The 20,935-nt window shown below is 38.0% G+C and overlaps 1 protein-coding gene across 3 annotated transcripts in view; it reads right to left on the bottom strand.

Annotated features, from left to right (window-relative positions):
• LOC127416899 (unconventional myosin-VIIa) overlaps window positions 1–20,935 on the bottom strand; it is a 65,295-nt gene that overhangs the window by 35,144 nt on the left and 9,216 nt on the right. For all 3 annotated transcript variants that reach the window (XM_051656490.1, XM_051656492.1, XM_051656491.1), the window contains 12 exons: window positions 18,592–18,776; window positions 17,749–17,870; window positions 17,467–17,609; window positions 16,948–17,061; window positions 16,575–16,728; window positions 16,343–16,419; window positions 14,521–14,640; window positions 14,297–14,439; window positions 13,689–13,899; window positions 13,429–13,564; window positions 11,165–11,271; window positions 2,014–2,151 (listed from right to left, as the gene is read on the bottom strand). In XM_051656490.1, coding sequence (XP_051512450.1) covers window positions 2,014–2,151; window positions 11,165–11,271; window positions 13,429–13,564; window positions 13,689–13,899; window positions 14,297–14,439; window positions 14,521–14,640; window positions 16,343–16,419; window positions 16,575–16,728; window positions 16,948–17,061; window positions 17,467–17,609; window positions 17,749–17,870; window positions 18,592–18,776 — 1,650 coding nt within the window. The remainder of the gene's footprint in view (window positions 1–2,013; window positions 2,152–11,164; window positions 11,272–13,428; window positions 13,565–13,688; window positions 13,900–14,296; window positions 14,440–14,520; window positions 14,641–16,342; window positions 16,420–16,574; window positions 16,729–16,947; window positions 17,062–17,466; window positions 17,610–17,748; window positions 17,871–18,591; window positions 18,777–20,935) is intronic.

The raw sequence follows: 20,935 nt of genomic DNA, 5'->3' as shown, positions 1-20,935 counted from the left end.
AAAAAGACAGTATGGTTGTTTCAAGGAGCACAATACAACGATACTTGAACAAAAATTAGCTGCATGGTCAAGTTGCCAGAAAGAAGCCTTTACTGCGCCAATGCCACAAAAAAGCCTGGTTACAATATGCCCGACAACACCTTGACACACCTCAAAGCTTCTGGCACACTTGTAATTTGGGGTGATGAGACCAAAATAGAGCTTTATGGTCACAACCATAAGCGCTATGTTTGGAGAGGGGTCAACAAGGCCTATAGTGAAAAGAATACCATCCCCACTGTGAAGCATGGTGGTGGCTCACTGATGTTTTGGGGGTGTGTGAGCTCTAAAGGCACGGGGAATCTTGTGAAAATTGATGGCAAGATGAATGCAGCATGTTATCAGAAAATACTGGTAGACAATTAGCATTCTTCTGCACGAAAGCTGCGCATGGGACACTCTTGGACTTTCCAGCACGGCAATGACCCTAAGCACAAGGCCAAGTTGACCCTCCAGTGGTTACAGCAGAAAAAGGTGAAGGTTCTGGCCATCACAGGCCATCGCAGACTTTGCATGACTAGGAGGCATTTTGCCAAGACGAATGGGCAGCTATACCACCTGCAAGAATTTGGGGCCTCATAGACAACTATTACAAAAGACTGCACGCTGTCATTGATGCTAAAGGGGGCAATACACAGTATTAAGAACTAAGGGTATGAAGACTTTTGAACAGGGGTCATTTCATTTTTTTCTTTGTTGCTATGTTTTTTTTATTTTTATGATTGTGCCATTCTGTTATAACCTACAGCTGAATATGAATCCCATAAGAAATAAAAGAAATGTGTTTTGCCTGCTCACTCATGTTTTCTTTAAAAATGGTACATATATTACCAATTCTCCAAGGGTATGCAAACTTTTGAGCACAACTTTATATATGCATACACTACCGGTCAAGTTTTGAAACACTTACTCATTCTTTATTATAATTATTTTTTCACATTTTAGAATAATAGTGAAGTCATCAAAACTATGGAATAACATAAATGGAACTATGGGAATTATGTTGTGACTAAACAAAATCCAAAATAAATCAAAACTGTGTTATATTTTAGCATCTTCAAAGTAGTCACCCTTTGCCTAGAATTTGAATTTTGACATTTTCTCAACCAACTTCTTGAGGTATCACCCTGGGATGCTTTTTAAACAGTATTGAAGGAGTTCCCATCTATGTTGGGCACTTATTGGCTGCTTTTCTTTATTATTTGGTCCAAGTCATTCATTTCAAAAACTTTTTTTTATTTTTATAAAATTGTAGTTTTATAATGAAATAAATTAATATGGTGGCACAATTATATTTTTGTCTACAAAACTAATTTCAAACATTTAAGCATACGCCTTCAGATCAAAAGATTTTTAAGATCATGAGAAACATTTCAGTCAAGTGTTTCAAAACTTTTGACCGGTAGTGTATATAGACCCACTTTACATTAGGTGGCCTTAACTGCTATGTACTTAACCATCTGATACAATGTACTTATGTATATACTGTTTGTGTATATATATATATATATATATATATATGCATTATAAACTAACATAAACTAATAATGAACAACTGTATTTTTATTAATTAACATTTAGATTAATACATGTAAATAATGATTGTTCATTGTAAGTTCATGATATGTAACATATTAACTAATGTTAACAAATAGAACCTTACTGTTAATTGTTCCCTACAATTCAATGGACATAAACTTCTGATTTGATAATAAAATGTACAGTATGTTACCAAACAGTTAAAGAATGTTAAAACAGGACAAAAGCAATCAATAAGTCTTATTGGAAATATAATGAGAAGACATTCTCCTTAAACAACATTTTAGGAAAGAATAAATCTAAAGCTAAAAACCTTATTTGTATGTTAAAATATGAGTGGCCCATTGGCATGAACCAGATATCATTCTCCATTAACACTGAGTCGAGTTATGGCTTACCGTTCCTGTTGTACAGAATGACACTGGTTTAACTCACCATGGGCTTCTTGTACTCATTGGGTTTGATGCAGCGAAGGAAGAACGGCTGACACACACTCAGTGTGCGCATCAACAGCTCCAAAGAGCGTTTGAACTGACTGCTTAGAGTTGGGGAACGCTTTCTGGTCTCCGCCCCCTGTGTATCCAGAAACACACACACACACAAACACACTTTGTGTGTTAATGAGCACTTTTAAAAGATGTTCAGGAATAGTGCTGAGCAGAAGGTCAAAATTCTTTTTAGGGTAAATCTCACAAAAACTGTCAAAAACAATCAAAATAAATAATAATAATAATAATAATAAATATGTGTTGGAAGAAAAAAAGAAGCCTTTGCATTGTAACGGTAATGTAATGGCAAACAAATTACAGTATACTGTATATTATAAGTACATTTGTTAAATTACCATTGTAAGAACTTCGCATTATGGTAGTGACTGTTTTATTGTCTTTCATTTATACTTTTTAAATTAAAAAATAATATATTGTAACTAAACAGGATGTTTTCATTACAGAAATACATTATGTAAAGAAAAAGAAAATTTGGAGGGGAAATTAGCTTAATTTTCATTTATATAATGTCACAATGCAAAATTGTGAATAGTGCTAAAAACAGGCTTAAGGCCAAATTTAATTTATTTATTTTCTTTTGATTTTGTAATGAAACATTTCTTCCCAAGAACATATTTAAAACTGGTATAACTACTTTTCTGTCACTTTGTCTATTTTCTCATTGAAATCACTCTCTCTTTTCTCTGCCCAGAGTTCCTGAGGAAATGAACTCACCTCAGGAAGTGCTGTTTGACAGATATATTATCTAGACAGATGCAGGCCATATTATTTATTTTGGTCTACTTAAGAGAACAAAAAAGGTGGAAAGGGTTAAAGTTTAAACTAAGCTGTGCCATGAACAAGTGAATGATGATTTTTATTTTTTTTATTTTTCTCCCCAATTTGGAATGCCCAATTCCCAATGCGCTCTAAGTCCTCGTGGTGGCTTAGTGACTCGCCTCAATCCGGGTGATGGAGGACGAATCTCAGTTGCCTCCGCATCTGAGACCATCAATCCACGCATCTTACGACGTGGCTCGTTGAGCGCGTTACTGCGGAGACAAGCTTGTGGAGGCTTCATGCTATTCTCCGCGGCATCCATGTACAACTCGCCACGCACCCCACCGAGAGCGAGAACCACATTATAGCGACTACGAGGAGTTTACCCCATGTGACTCTACCCTCCCTAGCAACCAGGCCAATTTGGTTGCATAAGGGAAGCCTGGCTAGAGTCACTTAGCACGCCCTGGATTCGAACTCGCGACTCCAGGCCCCCACAAGTGAATGATGTTTAAGGCTCTACTATTGACTCAAAAATCTAAATTTTCAAAGAATATCAGTGAACATTGTAAATACACTGTAACAAATATGGCATCCGAGGAAGACTTCACTACTTTATTCTCGGTTGCTGTGCTTCATTTCTAGATATTCCAGAGTTGTTGCTGAGTTTTTGTCCATAACTTGCCATCGCGACCTGCAGTGGAATTGTGCAAAGAGTTACGTCAAACTCCAGAATTCGCCCAACATACTTGAGTGTATGCGCAGGAGTGAGGGACAGTAGTAGATATTTTAAATTGGTGTGTGTAAATTGGTATAGTTTATAGTGTTTGTGCTTTCCCCTTTTCCCACTGAACTCCCAGAAATGCTGAATTATTTCCACTGTATTGACTTATGATGTATGGCTGCATCCTATGACAGTTATCCCGTCTGTTTACACACATGTGCACTTCTCAAAACCCTGTAAGAACCCCGTTAATGCAATTACATGGCCACATAAACCACGTTTTCCGGGAGAAACCTGGGTGTGTTCAATTGCTTTTTCTTCATCCATGTGCTCTTGTTTACATGACATTTTAGAAGGGTGCTTTCTGCAAAAACCCTGGATTAAACCGTTTTCCACTTTTTTCCCAGCTTTTTTAAACCAAATGCACGAAAAGGTGGTCAAAGTTCGCAAAAACACTAAAAGCTGCTCCAGCATATCTTATGTTCACAGCATAAACTATCATTAGTTACTGTAAAACCTACACAGATTTGTATAGAAGTGTATTTCCACCATATATATATATATATATATATATATATATATATATGCATAATCCTCTCAGCAGTCCGAATTGTGCTTTGTAGTTTTCTGATGTCTGATTTCGTAGCTGAACTAAACCAGACAGTTTTTGAAGTGCAGAGGACAGACTCAGTGACCGCTGAGTAGAACTGTATCAGCAGCGCCTGTGGCAGGTTGAATTTCCTCAGCTGGCGAAGGAAGTACAACCTCTGCTGGGCCTTTTTCACAATGGAGTCAATGTGTGTCTCCCACCTTAGGTCCTGTGAGATGGTAGTGCCCAGGAACCTGAATGACTCCACTGCTGCCACAGTGCTGTTTACCATGGTGAGGGGGGTCAGTGTTGGGGTGTTCCTCCTAAAGTCCACAATCATCTCCACCGTTTTGAGCGTGTTCAGCTCAAGGTTGTTTTGACTGCACCAGACAGCCAGCTGTTCAACCTCCCTTCTGTATGCAGACTCATCGTCATCTCGGATGAGGCCGATGACAGTGGTGTCTTCTGCAAACTTCAGGAGCTTGACAGAGGGGTCCTTGGCGATGCAGTCATTGGTGTAGAGGGAGAAGAACAGTGGGGAGAGCACACATCCCTGGGGGACACCAGTGCTGATTGTACAGGTGCTGGAAGTGAGTTTCCCCTGTCTCACAAGCTGCTGCCTGTCCATAAGAAAACTGGTAATCCACTGACAGATAGACATGGGAACAGAGAGTTGGTGTAATTTATTCTGGAGTATAGCTGGGATGATGGTGTTGAAAGCTGAACTGAAGTCCACAAAAAGGATCCTTGCATATGTCCCTGGTCTGTCCAGATGTTGCACAATATGATGCAATCCCATGTTGACTGCATCATCCACAGACCTGTTTGCTTAATAAGCAAATTGGAGGGGATCTAGAAAGGGTCCAGTGATGTTCTTCAGGTGGGCCAACACCAGTCTCTCAAATGATTTCATGACCATAGATGTCAGGGCGACAGGTCTGTAGTCATTAAGTCCTGTGATTTTTGGTTTCTTTGGGACAGGAATAATGATTGAGCGTTTGAAGCAGCATGGGACTTCACACTGCTCCAGTGATCTATTGAAGATCTTTGTGAAGATGGGGGCCAGCTGGTTAGCACAGGATCGAAGACACGCTGGTGAGACGCCATCTAGGCCTGAAGCTTTCCTTGTCTTTTGTTTCCGAAAGACCCGGCTCACAAGTGCAGGTTGAGTAGCAGGAGGGGGGAGGAGGGGGGTTGCAGGAGGTGTTGGTGTTTGTGTGAAGTGAAGGTCAGAGTGTGTGTGGGGTGTGAGATTGGGCCTTTCAAATCTGCAGTAGAACACATTCAGGTCATCAGCCAGTTGTTGGTCCACCACAGGGTTGGGGGTAGGAGTCCTGTAATTTGTGAGTTGTTTCATGCCACTCCACACTGATGCAGGGTCGTTAGCTGAAAACTTGTTTTTCAGCTTCTCAGAGTATCTTCTTTAAGCCACTCTGATTTCCTTGTTCAGTGTGTTCCTGGCCTGATTGTACAAGACTTTATCCCCACCCCTGTAAGCATCCTCTTTGGCTTGACGAAGCTGCCTGAGCTCTGCTGTAAACCACAGTTTGTCGTTGTTGAACTTCAAATAAGTCCTAGTAGGAATGCACATATCCTCACAGAAACTAATATATGATGTAACAGTATCTTTGAGCTCGTCCAGGTCTGTGGCTGCAGCCTCAAAAACACTCCAATCCGTACAATCGAAGCAGGCTTGTAGTTCCCGCTCTGCTTCATTGATCCACTTAAATTAAATCATTGTCATTCCTTTCCATGCAAACACACTTCCTTTCTATGTAAATTAGGCTCATTTTAGATTGTGCTTCATTAACAAAAAATGCCTGGCGAAATTTAGATTGCGCTATTACTGGCAAATGAAAGTAGGCGGTAAAATTAATTTTATTTAATAGAGATGTTTGTGAACATTTTTAACCTATCATATCAGCAGTAATTAATCAAATAATCATCAAATGATGGAGAAGTGTTATATCCTGGCATATATCCAGATGCACGGTGTCGTCAAGCGCACATTCTGCATGTTTAAAAGATGATCCAGGTGTCTTTATCAAAGTGATGCTTTACAGTCCCAGCAGGGTGTGTCAAATACGGTGGTATGCCTCATCCTCTGCTATATTGAATCGGTCCACAAGATCAGAATTGCAGCGATATTGTAGGCGTGTTTGCACCGTTGCCAGATCTGCATAATTTATTTAGTGAATAGGACGCTCAGAAGTGGGTAGTAATGCGCCACATTTATTTGAGTACATTTTTGGAGAAAATGTACTTTTAAGAGTAGGTTTAATAGTGGGTACTTTTTACACTTAAGTAAATTTCTAATGATTCTTTTTTTACTTTTACTTTGTTACAATGGGCAACGTTCCTTTCGTTACATTACTAGGATTGAGAGGTTTTTGAATGGGACTTTTACGAGAGCGGAACTTTACAGATGTGCGAAGTCACTCGAGTCGAGTTCATGGCTGCAGCCACAAGCACGCCAAACAAACACTTTCGTCACGCATGCCTTCATTTTACACCAAGACAAGCAGATATTTCAAGATTAGAATTGTAGCTCCAACTTAAGAAAACTCATTGCTGTGAATTTTGGCGATTGTGATAATGTGAGCTTGTCTGTGTTGTGGTGATGGTCATTTTCAAGGTGATTCTGTAACTATGGGCTCTTATGACATCAGTTTCTAAGTATACATTTTTATATCAGTGCTGAAATATCTCAGTGCCTACTGTATAAATCCATGTAAACATCCGCATTAAGTGTAAATGCCTTTTGCTATGCCTTTGCTATCGCGTGCATGCGTAACTATTCGAGCGCATCTTAACGTGTACACACAGATGTGGCGTGTTTTTCTCATGGACAACAGATAACAAGCTCTGAACCTAAATAAGCCTAGCACGCTTCCAAATACAGAGATAAGGTGCAGTTTACCCTTACCATACAGAATTAATGATCTAAACTCTTTCTACACTGAAAATATCATAACTGAACTAAGAATCCATTCAGGACTTTAAAACGCTTTGAAATTGCAAAGGTAGCCATTAATAAAGGCATGATCTTGCTTCTTTTCATTCAGCATTATATATGATTGGGCCTGTGGAATATTGTTCACCTTTTTCACAGTAATAATTACTAGAAACTGGTTTCCAAACTTCTCTTCTAATTGACAGATTCGTCCAAATCTGACAAGCGTCCTTAAAGTGATAGTTCAGCCATAAATTAATGTTTTGTCATCATTTCCCCGCCCTCAATTTGTTCCAAACCCATGTGACTTTCTGTATTTTGTGGAACCCAAAAGATGTTAGACAAAATGTTTGGGACTGACAGTCTCAATCTTCATTCCCTTATAAAATATGGAGGAAAAGTCATGCTGTGAAAGTAAATGGTGACTAAGGAACATTCTGTCTGACGTCTCCTTAATTGTGTTGCATTGAAGAAAGTCATTCAGGTTTGGAACAACATGATGGTGAATGATGAAAGAATTTCCAATAATAATAACAATAATAATTATTATTATTCTGTAATACATGTTAAATGTGTATTACCGGTATGTAATGGAAATTGGAGATTAAACGTCCATTATGTTACATATGAAAGTAACTAGTTACTCGCTACTTGAGTATTCTTTTAATTGGATACTTTTTTACTCTTCCTCAAGTAATGATGAACATCATTACATTTACTTCTACTTGGAGTAATAATTTTTTTCAAGTAATTGTACTTTTACTTTACAGTTTTTGGCTACTCTACCCACCTCTGCGTGTGCTTAACCAGCGCAAACGGCGCTTTTACCGGTCGCAATTCATTCTTAGTGGCTCTGCCCCCTAGTGTTTCAAAATTGACTTTGTATCTCATAATTTGTCTTTTTATCTTAATATTATGAATTTGTATCTCAAAAATTATGACCTACCAAAGCATGACTTTTTTATGTGGCAGAAATGGTCTTCCATAGATTTGAATTATTTGATTAAAAACATCAAACAGACACAGGAGTTTGTTAATGATGATATTGACTTTTTTAACGTGGACGCATACAGACACACAAAGGACAATACATGTGCCGAATGACAGAACTGATGGTCTTCTGACAGTTTTACCTTATGCAGTGAACCTGGTTTATAAAGACTGCCACCGGGCACATAGCCACATAAAAACTACCACATTTCATAAACAGAGAAATAAAGAGGGAAAATTTGTGTTGTAACTAGTCGATCCTTAATATTAAAAATACATTTTGGGGCCTGGGTAGCTCAATGAGTATTGACGCTGACTATCACCCCTGGAGTCACGAGTTTGAATCCAGGTTGTGCTGAGTGACTCCAGCCAGGTCTCCTAAGCGTAGAGTCACATACGTAGAGCGTAGAGTCACATGTGGTAACCTCCTCGTGATCGCTATAATGTGTGGTTCTTTCTCTCATTGGGGCGCGTGGTGAGTTGTGCGGGGAGATTCCGCGGAGAATAGCGTGGACCTCCACGCGGTCTCTGCAGTAATGCGCTCAACAAGCCACGTGATAAGACGCGTGGACCGATGGTCTCAGACGCGGAGGCAACTGAGATTCGTCCTCCGCCACCTGGATTGAGGCGAGTTACTACGCCACCACGAGGACTTAGAGCGCATTGGGAATTGGGCATGCCAAATTGGGGAGAAAAAGGGGAGAAAAAAAATACATTTTGAAAATTCACAGACATTAGTTTAAAAAATTACGCTTTCAAATAGTACCATGGTGTTTCCACGGTTATTGGACAAAGTACCATGGTAATAGCATGTTTCTCTGGAAACCACCAAGATAGCACTCTGGTGTTTGTACCTTGGAGCAGGGTTATTATAGTTTTGGATTTTTAATTTAGTTTTTATTTCTATTTTATATTCAATTTGTCATTACAATTTAGTTTACTTTTCATTAGTTTTCACAGTTTGTCTGTTAGTTTACTTTTCATTTTCTCTATTTCAGTTTAATTCGTTTTTATTTTAGTTTTAATATTTTTTATGGCTGCCGAAGCTGAGCTTTCACTGGTGTAATTTAACAAGTCTAACATCATATCATTTCTCAGGGCATTCTTGTGTTACCTCTATCTAGTGGTATGTTCATGGTTAATGTGGATTGTAAATGTTACAAAATGTATAATATAGGGTGAATACGGGTAAAGTGACGTAGGACATTTAAGCTTGATCCCCATTGTATCCATATGTATTTCCTTAAATTATTATAAATCATTACTAAACTAATCTTTGGGCAGTAAACATTGAAAGGATAGTTCATCCAAAAATGAAGTTTCTCTCATCGTTTACTCACCCTCTGGCCATCCCAGATGTATATGACTTTCTTTCTTCTGCTGAACACAAAACGAAGATTTTAACAACTACATTTCAACTCTGTTGGTCCACACAGTGCAAGTCAACTGGGGCCAGAATTTTAAGCTCCGTAAAGCACATAAAGACAGCATAAAAGTAATCCATAAGACTACAGTGGTTTAATCTGTGTCTTTAGAAGCGATATGATAGGTGTGGGTGAGAAACTGATAAATATTTAAGTCCTTTTTTTACAGTAAATCTCGACATCAGCAGTCTCCTTGGCAGTCATGATTTCAAGCTCGATTATACAACCCCAATTCTGAAAAAGTTGGGACAGTATGAAAAATGCTAATAAAAACAAAAAGGGATGATTTGTAAATTATATTCACCCTTTTCTATATTGAAAACACTACAACTACACATAATATGATGTTTTTCCTTGTGAATTTTATTGCTTTTTTGAAAATGTACAGTAATTTCAAATCAGATGATTGCAACTCGCTCCAAAAAAGTTGGGACAGTCGAGTGTTTATCACTGTGAAATATCACCATTTCTTCTAATAACAATTATTAAGCATTTAGGCACTGAAGACACAGGTTTGTTAAGTTTAGAAAGTGGAATTTTCCCCCATTCATCCATTATGCAGGTCTTCAGCTGCATAATTGTCTGGGGTCTTCGTTGCCGTATGGTGTGCTTCATAATGCGCCACACATTCTCAATTCGAGATGGTCAGGACTGCAGGCAAGCCAATCTAGCACCACACTCTCTGCTTCACAGCCATGCACTTGTAATATGGCCAGTATGTGGTTTGAAATTGTCCTGCTGGAAAATGCAGGGACGTCCCTGGAAAATACGGTGCTGGATGGCAGTATATGTTGCTCCAAAATTTGTACATATCTGTCTGCATTCATGGTGTTCTCACAGATGTGCAAGTTGCCCATGCCATGGGCACTGACACACCCCTGGCCCATACAGACACTGGTTTTTGGACCTGATGCTGATAACAGCTTGGATGACCCTTTTCCTCTTTGGCCCGGATAACACAACAGCTTTGTTTTTCAAAAGCTTTTTGAAATGTAAAAATGAATTCCAAATACTTTGTAGATATTTTCTTGAGAATATTTTTTCCTCTGTCCCACTTTACCAGTACTGCTTAAAAAAAAATCTGTGATTTGCTCAGAAGAGGGTCTTCAAAGGTTCTACTTCTCAGTATTAAATATTTCTTCATTTTTGCTTTTGACTAAGGTAGAAGACATCCTAAGCTTTCTTCAAAGGTAAAAGGCTAGGTTATGTGGCATTTGGATCATAATTCAAAGTTTCAAGAAAATTAAAATTTACAAAAGTGCCCCACTTTGCCCATATTCACCCTAGTTATATCAAAAACTAAAGCTAAAATGAATTCGAATGAAAAGGTATTTGTTTAGTTTTAGTTTTTTTTCCAATAATGTCAGTTATTATTTTTATTTTATTTTACTTAACGAAAATGATTTTAGTTAGTTTTAGTTTTAGTTTCTGTTAACTATAATAACACTGCCTTGGAGTACCATGTACATATGACAATGTACATGTATATGAATATGGTAATTGTAAAGTACCATTGCATTTCCATCTGATTCCATCACTGTACAATGGTACCACTGCAGTAGGTTTAAAGTAAGGTTAGGACACTTGTGATTGAGGCTGTGAACCATTGTAAAGAACAGTATGAGCTGGAGACATTACCATAGCAACATCCGCCTGAAATATCTGCTTGATGAACTTGTTCTTAGAGGAGTGTACAAGCTGAATGATGTCACCGTGAAGAGTGTCACGGTTCTTCTCTAGAAATCCTGTAGAGAACCAAACAAACACAAAATCATTTACAAATGTGAACTAACGCATTATTAAGCACATTAACAATTGACTACATTTGAAGTATCATTCATGTCCATAGCACACAAATGGTGCTTTACGCGCTGAAGTTTAATACTTTGGGTTAATGGTTTGTTCCACACCCTCATGCTTGCCATGGCAAGTTGACATCAAAACCCACACCTCGTCGCTTTAAATATACTGGGCTCTATTTTCGTGACTGTGCTTAGCACAGCACTACCCTGCATCTTTAATTACAATTGTATTTATTATCTAATTTAGACTGATATTTTTCCACCTGTTGTTTCAGAGTGATTTTTAAGTCACTGCAAAAAAGGTGGAAGAAGTTGGAGAGGGTAAAATGTTTGGATTTGGGAAGGTGGTAATCAGAGCCATTTCAAGCTACTGTATAAGTGACAACTCAGGGCCCCCAGGCCACCAGGGGGCCCCTAAGGCAAGGTCTTTATATATATATATACTAAAACCTGGGAGTAAGACTTAGACATCCGTTATGGCTCAATTAGACAGGTATAGCGGGCCCCCTTGTGGATTGGGAGGGAAATCCCAGTAGGATTTCTCTTAGGGTTAGGCCCTGGTGGTTACATTTTTTATTTTATTTTTGTATTTTTTGACCACTTCATTATTTTGATTATATTTCATTTAGTTTGAAGTGTCATTTGAATTTACAAATATTTTTGGTTAAATTTTTTTGTGTTTCAATAAAAGTATAAAAAAAAAAAAAAAAAGACCAGTAGCAGTCTAGTGGGTGCAAAAACCCACAGCCTAACCCTGAAGGCCAATACAATCACTGTTAATACTGCTGTGATTTGTGTGTCAGTAGATCATAATTACTAATAATAATTACATTCTCTATATTTCCATGGACCCTACATCCATGTCCATGGACCACATTTTTCATGCATATAAAAGAAGCGTGTCACTGTCATACACTTTTAGATAGATCTCTTGCTATCACTTTCTGTGCAAAAAAATAAAGAAAGAAAAAAGAAAATCAAGAATATGTGGTTTCAAACTGGACATGCCTGGACTTCTTTGTGGCAAAGTCATCAGGTACATGTATTTAATACATTTAATGAATAGTAACAATATAAAATGACAAATAACAAATATAACAAATAAAAACAGAAAAGATCATATTAAAAATAATTTTTATTATACACTTTTCAGTCCTCCTGCTGTGCACAGGTGCTTCCTTAAAGATCAGATTTTAATGAAAAGTGCTCCTTGCAGAGTTGGGGAACATATTTTTAAAAGTGTACTAACATTATTGATTTTTCTAGCTGCAGAGCAATCTGTCGATGTGGCCGCTCCACAATAATCACATAAGGACACGTTAACACGTAGAAACTGATGTGCAGTATCAAATACACAGAGTGCATGGCAGTTCTAAGAGTAGAGTGTGCATCAATATGAAGACAAAGCCAAATCCCGGACATTTTAGCTATTTTTGATATCCTGAATGGGTGCCTTTTTAGGTCCGAAAAAGAGTACACATCCGGGACAAAGAGGATGTATGGTCGTAACCATTTATCATTACTGAAGGGATGGTTAATGGCACATTTCGCTTAATACAGGGGTAGAGGGGCCAACAGTCTTTATGAGAGGGTGCACATCTGACAAAAAAATAAATAACAAAATACTCTCATACAGTGCCCACCTTTCATTTTGTGCCCTAGGCAACCGCCTATGTCTCAAATGCAGTGGGCCGGCCCTGCAACAAGGACACAGTTAATGCGCAAAAGAATGTAAGTCCATATATCTCTTCTTCTAATTCATTGCCTACAATCCATTTACACTACCAACTTCTTGTGAATGTGCTGTCTTTGTTTATATCGCTGGTGCTTGACAGGGACACTTGACTTGTGACGCAGATGCTGCAATAACCGGAGAAAAATCTCAGAATTAAATTGCACTTGACCCAGCCCATTAGCACTTTGCGTGAGCAACTTCGGCAAACCCACTTGCATCTAGACTTTATGGCCATGCCCACTGACTTTGCATATATGACTTATCACATAGCGCTGCGCTTAGCGCTCTTAAAATAGTGTCCACTGTCTAGTGTAACTAGAATTATTTTTGAATTCAATATCATGTATTGTGTGAATGATACTAACCTCTGGTCTCGTAGTAGACATCACCAGCAAAGTGTTGAATGCCAAACTGTGTTTCATAACTGTTTTTGGGGGGAATGTAGTTGGTATTGAGTTTGTGTTGAGAATTCAGTTTGTTCAGCATGGTGGTGTCTGTACCCTAAAGGCAAGAAAATAACAGAATGAAACATGAAAAATAAATGGTCAACATGAGCACAGGATACTGTGAGTGAATAAGAATAACTTCACAGTGAATTTACAGGCCATATCAGTCACTCTCTGACCTTTGGGAACTTGCTCTCTTCGTCAATTAGAGAGATGATATTCATGGGTTTAATGGCAATCATATCCAAAGCGTCCTGGTTGTCTGTGAACTCGATGTGCTGCCAGTTGATGTTCTCAAGGTTATATTCCTCTTGCTCCAGTTTGAAAACATGTCGGACGAAGAATTGCTGTAGGTTTTCATTGGCAAAGTTGATACACAACTGTTCAAAGCTGAAGGGGAGATAACTTTATTAATGAAAGTCACAAAATCACACTGCTCATACGCTGGATTTTATGTTATTTAAGTACAAATATACGTTACATGCCTTATTTGCTATCATTTTGCCATAACCTTTACTACACTATCTACGTATTAAGAAAGTATTTATGGAAATCAATTTTATTTCATGTTGACTTTAACATACAGTATGTACAATATGGTATTTATGTCAAAATTTAAAGAACGGTGTCCATGTTTCAATTATATAATTGTTACAATTAACAGTTATTAATGTGTAACAGGGATACTGTAATGTAAAGTGTTGGTAACAATTTCCTCAATAAAGAAGTGTGCTGTATGTGATATGCTTACAGTAAATGGATGTGATGCAAGTGATACATTTACTACCTGTTAACAGTGAAGTTCTCAAAGCCGAATATGTCGAGCAGTCCGATAGACCTCCGCACTGCTTTTAGCTCCAGGGATGGAGGTTTATAAATGGCTGCGTTGATTTTCTCAACAATCCACACAAACAAGCGTCCATATATTGCCTACAGCACAGGCATACAGCCAATCAGATGTCATTATTACACTAAGCAAGAAGGAGAGATGATATGGGAGACAGTTTTTACCTTAACAAAGGCGTCTCGGACATCCAGGGCCTGCTCCATGCTGAGAGGGGTGGACACAGTCTCTCCCCGGGTTATTATGGTTCGGCTAGTCAAGCAATTCATAAGATCCTTTAGGTCCACCTATGAAAATATGATAAAAATGACTCCCACCACACAACAGGGTCATTTGAACATGCAGTGTTTCTTAACAAAAGCAGAAAACATCATCAAAATTTCTTGCAGAAATATAGAATTATAAATTGCTAAATGTCAACTGTCAGATCATATCATAAAATAAATATCTGAGAAATGCATTATATATTAAGCATCTGAAAGACTCAAAGGAATTTTATTTATTGTATTTGCAAAATGCAAATTGAAGTATACATATTCGTGGAAAAGTTACATTTCACGAGTAATCAAGCACTTGAAGTAAAACAAAAATCAAGCGAAATTAATAATAATAAATTAATATTCATAAATTTTTGGGCCATTTCGAAACTTTAAATCTGAAGTGTATAATTTCTGCGCCACCATACGGAATTGCAAAAATAAACATTGTTTTCAAAACAGCTTTTTGAATACGTCCCCCATCTTTCATTGATCTAACAAACAGATAGTCCTGCCCCCAACTCATGCCACTGGTCAGGTCAGTGTTGTTGGGTAGGGTCTAGATGGGTCAATCAAATCAAACAAGGGAATGTTCATAGTTCCTCAGAGACACAGTTTTTACAGTTTTGGAGAAAATTAACCAATGAATGGCTTATAGTTTTCTCTGCATATTTAAGGAATAGTTCACACAAAATTTAAATTCTCTCATCATTTACTCACCCTCATGCCATCCCATATATGTCTGACTTTCTTTCTTCAGCAGAACACAAACAAAGATTTTTAGAAGAATATCTCAGCTCGGTAGGTCCATACAATGCAAGTGAATGGTGATCAAACCTTTGTAGCACCAAAAATCATATAAAGCAAACATAGAAGTAGCCCAAAAAGACTCCAGTGGTTAAATCCATATCTTCTGAAGCGATACAACAGGTGTGGGTGAGAAACAAATCCAAATTTAAGTCCTTTTTTAACTCTAAATCTCCACTTTCACTTTTACATCTGAAAGTCACATGTGGTGCCTGTTTAGTTTCACTTTCCCATCTGAAAGTTAAAGTGGAGATTTAGAGTAAAAAAAGGACTTAAATTTGGATTTGTTTCTCACCCACACCTATTGTATCGCTTCTGAAGATATGGATTTAACCACTGGAGTCAAATGGATTGCTCTTACATTTCCTTTATGTGATTTTTGGAGCTACAAATGTGTGATCACCATTAAGTTGCATAGTATGAACCTACAGAGCTAAGATATTTTTCTAAAAATCTTTGTTTGTGTTCAGCAGAAGAAAGAAAGTCATACACATCTGGGATGGCATGAGGGTGAGTAAATGATTTTCATTTCTGGATGAACTATCCCTTTAAGCTGGGATAGGAGAAAGTATTTTTACACCGAAAAAGTCACACACTTCGGCTGTAAGGTCATCTCTGTAATTGTGTGTTTCCATGTTAGTCACAAGAGGGCGCTCCAACATATTGCACTGATCTTGCAGAGACAGTATATTACCTATACTACCATGCTAGCATAATCAAACATCTGATACCACACAGAATTATATGAACTCATTCATTACCATTTCTATAACCATAATCAATCTCTTAATTTTTTAAGAGATCTGATTCTGAAAATTGTTCTGAAAGTTATAATGTTTAAAAAAAAAAAAAAAAATGCATTCAGAGTAACATGGCATCAGTCATGTTGGCTATGTCCTTTGCTTTTAGCAGCTAAACACCATACCTCTAATAAAACAGCTGCAGTGGTCAAATCTGAGCAACGCACCACCTCACAGGCATCCAAATTATCATATGTGCGAGCTGTGAAAGAAATGTATAACTATTTTAACTCCCAAATTAGCTTTTTACACTTTCAATGCTACCCAAGTCAATAGCACATAACAAAAAAAATTATCTAAAATATCTGAACATAGAGGTGGAATTCAGGGTAGACATGACGGTCCATGCAAACTCACCCTCATAGTTCAGGTTGCCCATGTGTAGAATAGCAGCTAGCAGCTTGGAGATCTCCAAGTTCTCTTTGTCTGTGAACATGAGGACCTTCATGGCCGAACGGATGTTTGAGTATTCTTTCTGATCATCACGACCATCACAAACAGTGCAGTTGCCCTGAGATTAGACAGTGAGAAAGACTCCAATAGACTCTGGATGAAGGTGCTAATTTTATACTCATAATGCTTATGTTTGTTAGTGGCATAGCTACTGCATATATGGAGTCATTTTGCAGGCTTCAGTTTCTGCTGTAAAAATTTGCCATTGTTTTTCTGAAGTAAAACATAGACATGTATACTCCACTGCTACGAAATCAGAGCAAAGATCATAACTCACTATAGTAAGATAGGTGTAGTCTGTGGCTTTACCCAAGCCAAGCTTCTTCTTCTGGTCTGGAGTCATACCCTTCAACATACAGTAGAATATGTGGTAGTTTCTCTCATCACGGGCCTAAAATAGTGCAGGAAAGAGGCAAATTGAATGTTTTTTTAAATAAACCTAAATAAAACATTTCACAAACGTTGCAGTTTGGTCTAATTAAGTTTTTAAAAAAAGTATGCCATAATGATGTTTTTGGGCTACCCAACGTACTAGGCACCTACTGTATTTTCAAAAAGTTACCGTAACATTTTATTTTGGTTATCATGTTATACAACTTAAATAACACAAAATCACAGTTTGATAAGATATTTTTTTGAAAAATTAGACATCTTGTCTTGGTTACATTATTTGCTTTATTTTAGGAGTGGTTTCTTTTAAAACGTTGTACTGCCGTTCTACCTACTACTTTGTTCTGCAACTACACAGTTAGTCCATTTCAGCCAAAGCAGAATTCATCTTCACATTTGTTTGTACCTGTCGACACACTCTGGATTTCTCCAGAAGGTACTGCTCAATCTTTGCCCCCTCTATAGCTCCTCTTTTGTTGAAGTGGATGTCAATGTACTTCCCGAACCGGCTGGAGTTATCGTTTCGGATGGTCTTGGCATTCCCAAAGGCTGTTGGGTAAAGCACCTGCTTTTGTTAGTAAATCCTTGTAAATATATTCCCCTCAAACCAGATTCAGAACAGCATGTTTCAGACAGAGATGCTGTTTCCAGAACACAAATCCCTCCAGGTAGACCCCAGATCTCTTACCTTCTAAGATGGGGTTTGCCTCCAACACCTGTTGCTCAATCCAGGAGTGCTGACCACTTATAGCAGCCAAGAACTGTAGAATCAACTTGGTGCTTTCTGTTTTCCCTGCTCCAGACTCGCCACTGATGGGGAGATACAGAAAGATTAACTTAAATGGACAAATCTTAAAATATTCTTGCAGTACATTTTAGCAGAGGGACAATCCGTTTGGGACAACATAGGGGTCGAGTCTAAATGGGAACATGCAGGAGCGGCTCGTTTTTAAAACACAGTGTCAAGATAAAATGAACTTCAACTGTTAAAAACACATCTCAAGACATCTGCATTCCAGCTTTTTTAGTGCAAGGACACATTCGGAGTGAGAGTGAACACTCCCTTAGCTTGAATTCATCCCAGACGCTTCCCCAGTCACATTTAAATGACGTTTTAATTTTAACTTCAACTCTAAGCATTTGTTCTATTTCGAAGTACAGGACCATATTTTTAATCAGGTTTCCAATGCTTGTTCCGAATTTATATTTCAAAATGATCTTAAATACCTTCGACTAACCCTAACTTTAGTAGCAACAAAAGCAAATCTCTCTAGTCTCAGAGAACAAGGTTTACTTGACATGACCCAAGCTATGGTTCCGTGTACCGTGGTGGTAGCTCGTGAATTGCCCTGTGAAGGGTTTGAACCTACAACCTTAGGGTAACCAGCCCATACCTATAACCACAAAGCCACAAGTCACAAAAAAGTGGATGGACAAATTCGAAAGACATCTACAATACATTTCATAAAGCTTTAATGGAGGCACTCGTACTTAATGTCTTGCATACATAATTTTAGAAGTTTCCCCGCACCTTATGATACAGCACTGATCTTTGTTGTTGCGTTGCATGTTGAAGTAGCAGTTGTCAGCGATAGCAAAGATATGTGGAGGCAACTCTCCGATCTTCTTGTTGGTGTAGAGGCGAATCTGGTCAGCCGTATAGATGGGCAGCAGCTTATAGGGGTTTACAGTCACTAAGATTGACCCGGTATACGTCTACAGAGGATACAGAAACATAATTTAAGCAGACTAGAAAACTTGTGCTGCAATGGTTTGAAGTGTTTTAAATGTGTGTTTGGAGAGAGTTTAAACAGGATGGACCAACTGATGTAAACATGATTGGAGGACCCTCTTGGTGATCTATCTCTAAATTCTATCAGTCATGAAGCTAAAGAAATATCACTGTGGCTCATGTCGTTCATACATTAATTTTGTGACAATTTTCAGTTGTTTTTGTTGTCAATTTTAAAGGTCCTGTTTTTTGCTAACTTCTGCTAGAATTAGCCAATGAATTAGACCCATGGAAACGTGTGAATGCTTCACGCTGCAGACCACACGGCAGAGTCTAGGGCTGTCGCGGAGACAGGTGTGACATCTCAGTATAACTTTTTGACCAGTATCTGTAAGGTAATAGGGACATTTTATGCCTTGAGTTCCAAAAAATCCCTTACAGCACTTTTAAGTCTAATATGCAGCTTATTTGTAACCAACGCAAAACATAACATACTGAAGGACCCTTCAGACTAATTGTACTGTGAATTTGGTGTTAGTGGGTTGAAAGTTTAGCTTCTGAAATCAGTCTGTGCTTACCAAAATTCAAATATACTGCCCAAAGTGGCCTGAAATTACTATTGAACGTATGTGCAAGTGGGAGCTCCAGTTTGCGGGTGAAATGTCCACAGAGTGGTGCCAAAAGCCAGTTGTATTTGTAGTTGTAAATGATATAGTACAGTTAACAGAAAGTCATATTTTATTAACTCTAGTCTACACCCAAACCCCAACCCTAAACCCAACCGTCAGTGCAGTAAAAATGTAATTTCACAACGAAAATGCAACCTCTGAATCACACTCACCATTGTTTCTGTGAACACCATTATTTCCTGGTTTACATGGGACCATAACCCATGTCTCAGAGGTTGCTTGTGTAACATGCTATCAGTAGCACTAGAGAGAAATGTGATGAGGCTTGAATAAACAAAAATGTCTGATGGGGGATGACACTTGTCAGTAATTTGGCTGAATGGGGTTGATTTCAGGGTACATGAACTTTCAGAAACAACATGTAAAAAAAATGTTGTGTGTTCATTTTGGACACTTTCCAAAACATTACATTGGCAAAAATATTCCATTTTTTGTTATCATTTACGAGGAGTTGTCTTCTGCTGACACAAGACTTTAATGTAAAAAAAAAAAAAAAAATCAAAATACAAGCTTATTTATCAACATGACAAGTCCTGATGTAAAGACATGCAGACATGTCAACAGACAACAGACACGTAAAGGTCATAGTAAGATGACAGTGAGAGCAGAATGCACAGGCTTCTTGCTCTTCAGAGGGTGATGTTTCAGTGAGATGTATCAGCATCTGTTACCACACACCTAATGGCCATGTTGAAATGCAATACCATAATGAAAACACAGTCGTTCAGAGTGAGAAAATGAACAGCGAGCAGTCATGAGCATGAAACTGATGCGAGTACTCACCCGACCCCCACAGTTAGTCTTTACACAGATAGACAGAGACAAGAGAATATAACCAAAGCGAATGATTAAGGGCAGTTATTAAAAGACAAAACAATTAAGAGGAAAAAAGAAGAGCAAACAGGGTAGATTTAGCACTCATACGTGATGATGAGGTACATGGAACAGGGCAACAAATCTTTTTCACTCTTGTGTAGCCTAAAGTCTTTGTGACCACCAACATAATGATCAATGAAATATTTTAAAGCTCTTATAAATGGCAAACTATTGTATCAGGTGAGAAAAACTTATGGACCTCCGACTGTGCTCTGCCCAGTATCAAGCAAGCATGAATTCTTCCTGTTCTTCAAATGTAATGACTTTAAACCCCGCTAAATAAACATATCCTCTGATCCATGTTAGAATTATAATTCTAAGAATAGAATTGAAACTGTTTTTATTGGCAAAGCAAAATAAATAAATAAATAAATAAATAAAAAATATCTGCCAATATTGTGTCTGAATGTTGGTTACGAGATATTAACTTGTACACACCTGTTACAAGACCTGCATCTTTCCTATTTATTTGGCAAGTGGTCTTGTAATAAATGGGATAATGAGAAGTCAGATGGCCACTTTTGCAATGTAAACATCAACAGATCTTCCAAAATCACAGCTTTGGCACCAGGAGGAGA

This window comes from Myxocyprinus asiaticus, chromosome 26, assembly GCF_019703515.2.
Source record: "Myxocyprinus asiaticus isolate MX2 ecotype Aquarium Trade chromosome 26, UBuf_Myxa_2, whole genome shotgun sequence".
NCBI lineage: Eukaryota > Metazoa > Chordata > Actinopteri > Cypriniformes > Catostomidae > Myxocyprinus > Myxocyprinus asiaticus.
Note: the sequence above shows the minus strand (reverse complement) of the source record. Positions and strands in the feature narration are given on the sequence as shown.